The 12630-nt window shown below is 33.3% G+C and overlaps 1 protein-coding gene across 2 annotated transcripts in view; it reads left to right on the top strand.

Moving 5' to 3' along the window:
- The window catches only part of adam28 (ADAM metallopeptidase domain 28), a 56937-nt gene that overhangs the window by 27855 nt on the left and 16452 nt on the right, over positions 1–12630 (top strand). For both annotated transcript variants that reach the window (XM_030144467.1, XM_030144466.1), the window contains exons 12-13: positions 5492–5625; positions 5892–6069. In XM_030144467.1, the coding sequence (XP_030000327.1) occupies positions 5492–5625; positions 5892–6069 (312 nt within the window). The remainder of the gene's footprint in view (positions 1–5491; positions 5626–5891; positions 6070–12630) is intronic.

Here is a 12630-nt window from a genome sequence, read left to right as displayed (position 1 = left end):
GTCACGCCAAAACAGGTCGTACTACAACCAATAGGCAGGAACCAAAATATTAAGAAAAGGCTAGAAGAAACATAATAAAAGAATATATAATATAAACTGACTAAATAATTAATGAAATAATATGTAAATTACAACATAACAAATGTCAAAATAATAAACAAAAATTAATGATTTGGAAATAAAATAATATTCAAATTAAATGTTACAATAAGTTTTAAATACGTTTCTTTGCTTCAAAAATTAAACGCATGGTGTCCAACTAAGTAGACATTTTTATAGGTTCATAAAAAAATTCAATTGCATTGGTTTTTTTTTCATGCCTAAAGAGGAATAAAAACACTCAAGAAAAAAATATTGACTAAGGTTCTCATAATTCATGCATGAAAGGGTTAAATAAGTGCCAATATTGGAAACATCATGATGCAACAGTTTTTTCAGATGCAGTTTTTAAAATTTTTATGGAATGTCCTATGTGGTGGACAGTTTTCTATTCTTTTTTTTTTTTTTTTTTTTTTTTGTATAAATTAGTGAAACTCTTGTGCACAAATGTGGACAGAAAACCCGTAGCTGGGTCTTAGGAGGTTATTCTAAAAGTTGGCAGTTGAAGATTATTGTAGCCCCAGTGGACTCATGGCTCTAGTAACCTGCTGATACTTTATCTAGTGGTAAAACTGAATGGTTCTGGTTTTTAAATGTCTGCAGTGCTATTAGACCCACTGGCATTTATTTCAATGTGGACATTATGGAGGGAAATGACTCTGAGCGATGATAAGAGGCAACAACTTCTCTTTAAATGCAGAAACCGAAGCAGATCTACATTTGATACTGTATCCCTCGCTGCCTCTGAATGTTTATTTTAGAATTAGATCCAATAATGTAGCTGGGATAGGCTCCAAGTGACCCCCGAGACCCTAGCGAGGATAAAGCGGGTTCAGAAAATGAATGAATCAATCAATCAAATAAAATGTTAAAATGATTGTTTTTCTACAAGATCACTGTCAACTCAGTTCCTTTCTGTCATAAAAACAACACTGAACTTCTTGTACTTTTAGAAGAACTCTGTATTTACTCATTATCAGTACTGAAAAAGAAAACAAAGCAGCTAAAGCAAACAGGTTCTCTATATGAACTAAAGTACAAGGACACATTGTATTTAAATGTTTCATACAAAACAATAATGACTAATGGCATAATAGTGTGGGAAATATTGCAGTGAATGTTTTTTTTTTTTTATTTCATCTTTAGTTTTAACTTTGCTTACATTTTCATCTACGCTTACAAAATGTTTCAGTTTGTTTTTTATCATTAGAATTCCTTTAAATATTCTACCTCTAGATTTTTAAAATATGTCATGTTCTGATTTTAAGCCACGATGATTTTAAGTAAACATGTGGCTTCTTCAACTCTCATTCAGAAAGTAAAATCAGCCTTTAAACTGAAAACAAATATGGATTAGACACTTATTTGTAAAGATTTTTTTTTTTTTTTTTATTTAAGCCTTTCAAAGTCATGTATTTCCTGTTAAACCATGGTACTGATTAACCCTTTCATGAACAGTGGTCACCACAGTGGGCACCTGTTCAAAGCTGTTCTCTTGTATATTCATGGATTTTATTGTTTTAGTTCCATATCAGCCAACACAGTGGACACTTATGCATTATCCCATAAACTGCAATTCATACCATTACTGTAACTTTGCTATTTCTAGATAAACCTGATCTGCAGTAACACGTTTGAGTGTAAAAAATTGTGATTGTTAGACAAAAAGTTGTTTTTTTTGTTGTTTTTTTTTTTTTGCATATTGCATCCATGCAGGAATGGTAAAATGTGAGAAAACATCACATTATCAGCATTTATTTCATAGTTTTTCTCACAGTATATCAGTAAATACATGTTTCTTTGCTTCTAACATTAAACACATGGTGTCCAGCTGAGTGGACATTTTGGTAACTCCATGAAAAATAGGATCATAAAAAAATCAATCGCATAGTTTTGTTTTGTTTTTTGTTTTTTATTTTCATGCCTAAATGTCTAGAAAAAAATCTTGATTAAGGTTCTAATAATTCATGCATGAAAGGGTTAAAGACAGAATGCACAGAATGCATTTAACTAAACTAAACTAAACTGGGAATTCGAATTGGAATCCAGTGAGCCCATGTTTAATGTCTGGATGAAAAAAGAAAGGGAGAAATCTCTCGATTCAAGCCCTTGTAGAATATTGTGTATGACTTCATAAAGGTGTGTCGTACACCTTCTACTACTTTCACAGAGCAAAGCTGATTCATCCAAATTCCAATAAATCAATCACGGCAGTTGTACCAGAAAGATTAAAGCATCACATGTAATAAATACAATATGCACCAATAAATCCAAAACCCTCAGGAGCTACTTTGGTGGTATTTGTAGTAAATGTAAAAAGTTATGAACTGATTCCATCCACATCTGCTCTACTTCTTATTGCAACAGCTCCAGTGTTATATCATAAAGAAGTGGGGGGCAAACGACACCCCTGTGTGGTGCCTCCATGAAGGGCCAAATATTGAGAAGGAGTGTTATTTGTTCCGACACAAGCCTTTGGTGAATCTCAATCCAAAGTCAAACCAAAGCTGCAAACAACAATACATAATTCAGTCCAGTACTTTGTGTAGATCAAGGGATTATTGCCTCTGCAGACAGTAGCCGCTTTTACACAGAGATCCCGGAAAAAAGGCAAGATGGTGATCCTGCCTTTTTTCCACCGCTGACTGATTTCCACAGCCAAGCCAAAAAAACAACAGAGGTGGGACAGGCTGGACTTTTACAGAGAGATGTGTGTTCCGGAATCAAAGGGGCAGAAGTCGCTTTCCCATTGGACATCTGCGCAAAACTTTACCGATATTTACTAAATGTTGAAAAAACAGAAGTGCGTAATGTCGGTTTTTCCATTAAATCACAAATGCAATGATTTGTTTATTTATTATCGCGAGATGACACGAGAAGTCATTCCATAAACATGGCGCCAAACATAAATATGGTGTTGATTCACAGATATATTCATTATCATTAAATATTACTCCTTTATCTCGTACTAAATTTAAAAATGATTGGGTTTCCTGGTGTGTCCACACATACTGAGGCATGCTATATCAGAATTTAATGTTCTTTGCAGTAAATTGGTGTTGCCATTATTTATAGGCATAATGTCATATTACACTGGGTTACAAAAAAATGTTCTTTGCAAGTTGTCTAGGTTTTTTCAACTGAATTAGGACCATTTTGCACCGCTAAATCCAAAAATGACATCTGTTTTTCTCAATCAGGTCAGGGTTTTTTTGTTAATTTGATTTTGAAAAATTTGATCTTCTCACAAAATTGATTACATTTTTGTGACTTTATCAGTTGATTTTTTATATAGTTCTCACCCAAAACAGGTTTCAAGAGAAAAAAAAATATTTTCTAACAGGATGTATTTATTATTTATTATGTATTCACCACAGATGTAGCAGAATACGTCAGGCTTATTTTTGCAAGATCTTCTAGTCGAAGCCATTTCATTCACCTGTAATATTAAAAAAAACATTAATCATAAATTGGCAAAAGTAAAATCTTCAGAACTCGTTTATTGCAAGAAATATGAAAGAATTTTGTATCATATGATGTGAAAATGCCCATAAATGTAAGCAAAAATGTTAAAAAGCCAATATGTAGCATAGTTCAGAAAGTTGACCTGATTGAGCAAAATTAATGTGATTTTTGGATTCAGCACACCAAAATTATCCTAAATCAACTCAAAAAACTTAAACAATAAATTTGTTGTTGACCAGTGTAATATAAAGCACTTTGGGTGTCTAGAAAAACGCTAAATAAAATCCAATCCATTATTATTATTATTATTATTATTATTATTATTATTATTATTATTATTATTATTATTATTAAAGAATTTATTACTTTGTCAAGCTTAAGTTCAAGGGTCTTGTTGAAACTGATATTTATTGTGACATGTATTGACAACAACTGATACAGACATTTTAGTCATGTTAAAATGGATGGAAAGTCTTGCAGGCTGTAGGTGTGATGTGTCCCTATATTTTTGTCCATATAGTGTGTTTTTAATGCAGTGTTGCCAAACAAAACACGAAATATTTCCACAGTCAATTCTAGAGACAAATACCTGATTAATATAATGATGGCAGCCTGTAAAAAAGCCATAACAAGAAAATGGCTGAGCAAAGAACCCCCAACAAAGAAGGAATGGATTGGAATTATTAAAGAAACACACAATATGGAAAAACTAACTTTCTCCTTGAACCACAATTTGGACAAATTTACTAATTACTGGCTAAAATGGACATCTATCCCAGAAGATGTGACGCCCCAATAGGACAACACCTTGTTTTTCTCATGAGAAATACACATATATGTCAATATCTGTGTGTTTTATTATCAACATGTGTAAATATGTATTTCAGGAAAATGTGCACAAATGTTTATGAAAAATGATGGATGTAATTATGTCAGCAGGTTTACAGGACATGATCGGATGCAATATGAGAATATATCTGAATCATCTGACTTGGACCGAAACAGGACAATACCCAAACTAACTCAACCCTCTTATTATGATGGGAGAACATTGTGTCTCATTGACCCATATATTTATCGTTGTACTTTAATTTTTGATACTACCCTGTCTGTGCTTGTTGACGTCTCTTGTTTTGTATGTCTTTACTTTTTGTTTTATTACACTGGGTTAAAAAAAAAAAAATGTTTTTTGCAAGTTGTCTAGGTTTTTTCAACTGAATTACGACCATTTTGCACCGCTAAATCCAAAAATGACATCTGTTTTTCTCAATCAGGTCAGGTTTTTTTTTGCTAATTTGATTTTGAAAAATTTGATCTTCTCACAAAATTGATTACATTTTTGTGACTTTATCAGTTGATTTTTTTATATAGTTCTCACCCAAAATAGGTTTTAAGAGAAAAAAAAAATCATTTTCTAACAGGATGTATTTATTATTTATTATGTATTCACCGCAGATGTAGCAGAATACGTCAGGTTTATTTTTGTAAGATCTTCTAGTCGAAGCCATTTCATTCACCTGTAATATTAAAAAAAAAAAACATTAATCATAATCATGGCAAAAGCAAAATCTTCAGAACTCGCTTATTGCAAGAAATATGAAAGAATTTTGTATCATATGATGTGAAAATGCCCATAAATGTAAGTAAAAATGTTAAAAAGCCAATATGTAGCATAGTTCAGAAAGTTGACCTGATTGAGCAAAATTAATGTGATTTTTGGATTCAGCACACCAAAATTATTAAATCAGCTCAAAAAACTTAAACAATAAATTTGTTGTTGACCAGTGTTATCTGTTTGTTAAAAAATGTAAAACCTGCTAAAAATAAAGTATATATAAAAAAATAAAAAAATAAAAAAAACACAATATATTTTTGCTTTAAGCTAGCAAAAAACACACTAATTTAAGACCAGTTGGCTGTTTTTCAGGATCATAATGACCGAGCCATCGCCGTGGGAGCAACACTAGCGCATGAGATGGGCCATAATCTGGGCATGGACCACGATGACTCCAGCGGCTGTGCTTGTTCTGGTGATAGTTGCATCATGGCTGCTGCCCTCAGGTAAGAAAGGCAACAAACAGCCTCAAAAGAAAAGCATATCTTCTGCTAAATCAGAAAAAACTCTCAAAGAACCTGGAAGCAAAGCAGCACTCAGGGTGTTCTATAGCCTTTGACGTAACTATTGTTGCAACACCGCTTTAACAGTTCCTCAGCAGCACTAACAAAAAAAAGCAACATGGCATTCACAACCGTGTATTTGTCTCAGAGCATGAAGGAATGTGACTTTGGTGTTCATTAGAAGACAATGTGTTGCTTATCATCCCCAGTTGGAACATCCCTCGGACGTTCAGCAGCTGCAGCAGCAACAACTATGAAAAATACCTGCTGAACCGGAGCCCTAGCTGCCTACTGGACAAACCGGACTACAAGACCCTGGTGGCTCCTTCAGTCTGTGGCAATGGATTTGTGGAGATGGGAGAGCAATGTGACTGTGGCTCAGTGGAGGTAAAGCCACTAACATACACTCATTCAAAGAGATCGTGAGATTTGGAATAAATATTGATTAACCCTCTCATGTATGAATTGTGAGAACCTTAATCAAGATTTTTTTTTTCGTGAGTGTTTTAATTCCTCTTTAGGCATGAAAAAAAAACCCAATATGATTGAATTTTTTTTTTTTTTAAATCAACCTGTTTTTCATGGAGTTACAAAAATGTCCACTCAGCTACACCATGAATTTTATTCTTGAAGCAAAGAAACATGTATTTAAAACCCAATATCATAAACTGATATGAAAACAGTGAAATGAAACCATGTTTAATGCAGCTAATCTGATGTTTTCTCACATTTTAACATATTCTAATACTAGTTATTACTCACTTCATGGAGATAATATGCCAAAAAATAAATATTAAAAATTGATTTCCACTCAAGAACCAATCAAGAACAGCAAAGTTACAATAATGGTATGAACTGCAGTTTATGAGATGATGCATAAGTGTCCACTGTGTTGGTTGATATGGAACTAAAACAACAAAACCCATGAATATACAAGATTAAAGCTGTAGAGTAACTGTCCACTGTAGTGACCACTATGCATGAAAGGGTTAATTTGGAGATGATTTATCAAAATGCAAACTGGTTCAGAGGTTGTTCCAGGACATAGATCAGATCTAAACATGCAAAACTGAATGTTTACTATGATTCGTATCCCTGTGGAGATTTGTAAACCCTAACAGTTTACACCTTGAGGCAAATGTTTTCTGACAACACACAACACCTTATCTCCTTTGTCGTGGCTTGAGTCTGTTTCGCAGAGGTTTTATGAGAGTTACGCTTTCACACATGCACCGACACGTGTCTTTTTTGTCTTTCTTTTGTCAGCGTTGGTTTGTCTGTCTGTCTGTTTGTGTGCAAGATAACTCAAAAAGTTATGGACGGATTTGGATGAAAATTTCAGGAAATGTTGATACTGGCACAAGGAAGAAATGATTAAATTTTGGTGGTGATCGGGGGTGGGGTGGGGGTGGGGGGGGCACTGATCTGCCTTGGCGGAGGTCTGAACTCTACAAGTGCTTTTCTAGAAAAAACAGCGTGGACCTCCGCCAAGGCAGATCAGTGCCCCCCCACCCCCAATCACCACCAAAATTTAATCATTTCTTCCTTGTGCCAGTATCAACATTTCCTGAAATTTGTATCCATATCCGGGGCACAGTGTCCCCACATCTTTGGCAGAACTACAGAAGTCTTAATTCTATGCAATCGATGATAATTTGAGATGAATTGTAATATCTGAAATACGACATAGAGTTTCTTTAAATCAGTCCAATAAACCTTTTTTGACTCATGACCCCATTTTAACATCACAAATTTCTTACATTCAAAACAGAGACTTTTTTTTTTTTTTGGGCTAAAATTAATTTGTTTTTGATTATGTAATAGTTTGCTATACTATGTTGCAAATAAACGTTAATTTTAGACCACATTTAGTCTATATAATGTATATTATTATGGATGGAGGCAGAAAAGTCAGGTGTAGATTACTGCACAAAGGGAGAATTTTATTTTCCTTGCTCAGGATATGTACAGTCAGTCCAGCTTGGATTTACAAGGCTGACAATTAATACTGAACAAACAAGAACTCAAACTATGAATTATGAAAGAGCTGCAGCATCTGAAACTGACCACAATGAATATTTGAAAGATAAACAGTACCACAGTGCTTTAGTTTCAGCTTCACAGTTTGTCATGTCTTTTATGAATTGGGATTGTCTCTCTCAACTTACCATATTTATTTATTTATTTATTTTATTTTTTTATCACTTACAAGAAATTTCAGGCAGCCCCACTGAATTCCAGGTGACCCCACGTGGGGTCCCAACCCCGAGGTTGAAAAACACTGCTTTAAATCTTAAGTCAGTTTTTATGACATTCTCATAGTGAGTGTAACTGAATATAAGACTATGATATATACAGGGTGGGGAAGCAAAATTTACAATGAACATTTAGTTGTTTTTTCTCAGCAGGCACTACGTCATTTTTTTTTAAACCAAACATATATTGATATCATAATCATACCTAACACTATTATCCATACCTTTTCAGAAACTTTTGCCCATATGAGTAATCAGGAAAGCAAACGTCAAAGAGTGTGTGATTTGCTGAATGCACTCGTCACACCAAAGGAGATTTCAAAAATAGTTGGAGTGTCCATAAAGACTGTTTATAATGGAAAGAAGAGAATGACTATGAACAAAACTATTACGAGAAAGTCTGGAAGATACTATTAAAGAAGAATGGGAGAAGTTGTCACCCGAATATTTGAGGAACACTTGCGCAAGTTTCAGGAAGTGTGTGAAGGCAGTTACTGAGAAAGAAGGAGGACACATAGAATAAAAACATTTTCTATTATGTACATTTTCTTGTGGCAAATAAATTCTCATGACTTTCAATAAACTAATTGGTCATACACTGTCTTTCAATCCCTGCCTCAAAATATTGTAAATTTTGCTTCCCCACCCTGTATATAAAATGTATTTATTATATTTATGCATTCATTCCTTAAAGTTTGTGAACACATAGCACTTGGTTTTTCTGTATAAATAATTTTAAACTGTGATCAGACTTTCATTCAAGCCTGAAAACTAGATGAAGGAAATGTTCTCGACATGATGTTAAACATGTGCAGTCAAATCCAGACTGGTAGAACATCCCAGACACTCACCTGGTTGTCATCACCTTGGTTGAATGCCGCAAACAAATATTAACACGGGATCATCTTCCACAAAATATACTTTACGTTCTGTTTCTGTCTTGTTGATTTAATTAGCCTTGTTTTCTCCAGTTCTAGGATTTGTATGAAAATCTGATCATGTTACAGATCATATTAACGCAGACAGGTAAAAGAATTCACAACCTTTCAATCACCTCTGTACCTGGACGTCATGTTTATGTAATGTATGGACTACATAAATGACAAAAGTTGAAAGAAATATTATCTTCAACAATTATCAGTCAGAAGTACATTCCAGTGAAAATCATGCAGGGAGGGAAATGTGTTCAGACCTGTGGGCCAAGCCTCACCTCTACCGGTGTTTAGCAGAGACAAAAACCACAGCCTCAGCCACTGGAAGGCAAACCTCCACCACATCATGTGTCTTGTGGATGAAGATGTCAGTCTGTTTTCATAAGACACACGTTACATTTTAACTCACATCACCCATGGATTTGTCGTGCACTACATGATATTCTAAATCAGGTGTTTTATGGGATCTGCTGAAAGTTCTTGGAAGATATGTCTCTACAGTAAGGAGTGTACTGGCAAGAATCTGGCAATACAATACAAATCACAATACTAGGATCATGAGAAGAAATATCGCAATATATCACGATACTGTTAGGAAGGCGATATTTTTTTATTGTTTGTTTTGCTTCTTCTTTTAAAAGATTATTTTCTGGAAGACTAACATCTGCCTCTATCAAACAGTAAAAAGTGCTTTTAGGATGCTTGAAATAAACATTATTTAACAAAACAGTATTATCAGTTCTCAATGTTTTTTTTTTTTTTATATATAAATTTAACCTTTCTTTTTTTTTTTTTTTTTTTTTCCGTTTTGTTTTTTTTTTTTTTTTTACCCACCACCACCCCCCTCTTCGGAGGTCAACTTTATTTTTAATTACAGCTTGTGTTTAAGTAACAATCACCAACTTTTTATTCACATGTTCATCCATTCCTTGCTTGTATACATATACATAGAGGGAGGGCTCATATACACTGTAAACCCCAATAAGTTAATTTAACTCAAAAAATAGTTGAAACTGATTACATCGAAATTTTTAAGTACTGTAACTCTAAATTCTAGTCTTAAAAAAATTAAGTAAAGAGTATGAAAACTTGAGTGTATTAAACTTAAATGCTTGATTTGACTGGAATTGCTATTTTAAGTCCAACACACTAAATGCCAAGTTAATTTAAATTAAAATTTGTTCCAATGTCAATTGCTAGGTATAATCTATTACTTAATATCCTCAGTGCATTGTACTCAATTTCAAGTTGATTTAAATTAAAATCTTCTGCAATATAAATTACTTTGCATAATTATTAAACTTAATAAATTATAGCATGGATGGAAATTAGTAGTGATATGACGTTCACGAACGAATCAAATCTTTTGAACGGCTCTTTGGAATGAATGATGGGAACCGAGTCTTTGTAAAGAGCCGTTCATTTTATTTATTTATTTTTAAGGAGGGAGTATCCAATTGCCTGTCAATTTAGCATCACTGGGGAGGCATTGGGCAGGAAGAGAATGTTCGAGCAGAAAAAAAGATGCAATGATAAATCGCTTTTGTGTTTTGTGCATTTTTTCTGTATCTTTACCAACGTACTGTTCTTGTTCTGAGAATTGCACTACAGTTCAGGTATTTAAGTAATTGCAGTTACTTAAAGTTACTTACACAACTTACTGTTGTGTTTTGTGCAATTTTTTTTTTACGTATGTTTATACACATTTATTGTTCTTGTTTTGAGGAGAGTAAAATGTTATTTCATAAGAAAATGTTTTATTTTCTTCTTCATTTTTAGGCTACAGACTAGTCCACATAATGTACCATGATGTTTTTTGTCAAATTCCAGTATTTGCCTAATGTCACCTCTCATGTCATGTATTTAGCCCACACATTTGAACTAACTACTCTTTTTTATGGTAAGATAATATTTACTGCCGCGCCAGCTAAACACCTTTAAAATTTAATGTCAATCATCACATGTTGCCTATTTAGTCATTAAAACATTGGTGTTTCAAAATAATGCAATGAACATAAAAGAACCAGTCTTTCATACAGTTCTTTACAATAACCAGCTCCTGACTGAACAGCTCCCTTCAAAGAGCCAAAAGTGCCGTCACTAGAAATTAAGCAAGGAGTAAGTCTAATGTAATGTACTAATACAGGAAGTAGTTCTGATTTGGCAAAGTATAAAAATTTCCATTAAATAGAACTAACTGGAGTAGAACAGTAAAGCCATTGTTCTTCCTATGGCTCTGACTCATGGTGCAGGGCTAAAAAAATACAAAAACAAATACAAAAAGGCCAGTAAACATTTCCATACACACATTAAGCCCAAATTAACACCAACACCACAACCCCACTGAACCCCTGCACATAAAAATAACACATTTTCAAAAACATGCCCAATACCCACAATGCAATGCAGAGATTTAAAAAAAAAAAAAAAAGGTGTGGTCATGACAAAAACTTAGTAATTTAAATCCATTCAACTTAAACTGTTTTTGTACTTTTGACTATGTCTACAAAATAGTAGAATATACTCAACATTTTATAGTAATGTAATAAAACTGAAATCATTTAAGAACATTGTCATTAAAGCATTTTAGTAAATACAAAGTCTGGGCTTACAGTGTAGACAAGAGTGAACAGGGACAGGACAAGACAAGACCGTGGGACAAGGCAGCTAAGTGGCGACTGTTGAAAACATAACCAAACATGTGAAAGATATGACAACAAGTAAGACAAGACAAAAACAGATACTGATTACTGAATATATTTAAGCTTTCTGAAGTAATTTATCTTCATTTACTGTAATATTATCTTCTGTGTTTTGCTTTTTTTTTTTTTTTTTTTTTTTTTTTGAAGAACTAGTATTTTCCTATATTTAATTTACTGATAATGTAAATGTTCATAAAATGTCAGATTAAAATTGAGGGTTATCAAATCAAAAATAGGGAAAACTGAAGAAAAAGTGACTTTAACTGAACATAAACCAAGTGTGTCCATCCACTGTCACTGATCCAACTCCACGTTTACTATAGAGCAGGGGTGTCAAACATGCGGCCCGGGGGCCAAATGTGGCCCGCCAAAGGGTCCAATCCGGCCCGCAGGATGCATCAACAAAAATTACACTTAAGACAATCAAGGATGTCGTAGTCGTTTTTATTCAGGTTCCACATACAGACCAATGTGATCTCAACTAAACTAATAGCATAATAACCTATAAATAATGACTCCAAATTTTCTTAGTTTAATGTGAAAAACATAATATTACATGACATCTATAAATAAGTAAGGACAACTCCAAATTTTTCTCTTTGTTTTAGTGTAAAAACTTAACATTAAATGATGAAAATATTAAACATTTAAAAACTATGCTTTAATAATAAAATGCAAAAAACCTGAAATTTTGAAAGTGCAATTTTAATAATTAATTATTCTTCCTGTTATTAAATATTTTGGGCCTTTGTAGATCCAATCTGTAATATGCATGTATAAATGGTAAGTTGAAGTGTAATATTGTTAAAATTGCACTTATTTTTTTCTCAAGAAATTTCATTTTGTTTTTCACATTGTTCACATCATTTTTGTTTGGATAGTTTGCAAATGTACATATTTTTATAATTTAATTTTGACTGCACTAAAACAAAGAGAAAAACTTGGAGTCGTCATTATTTACAGGTTATTCTGTTATTATTTTACTGGTCTGTCCCACTTTAGATCAATTTGGGCTGAATGTGGCCCCTGAACTAAAATGAGTTTGACACCCCTGCTATA

The sequence above is a fragment of the Sphaeramia orbicularis genome, chromosome 9 (assembly GCF_902148855.1).
Source record: "Sphaeramia orbicularis chromosome 9, fSphaOr1.1, whole genome shotgun sequence".
In the NCBI taxonomy this organism is placed as follows: domain Eukaryota; kingdom Metazoa; phylum Chordata; class Actinopteri; order Kurtiformes; family Apogonidae; genus Sphaeramia; species Sphaeramia orbicularis.
Note: the sequence above shows the minus strand (reverse complement) of the source record. Positions and strands in the feature narration are given on the sequence as shown.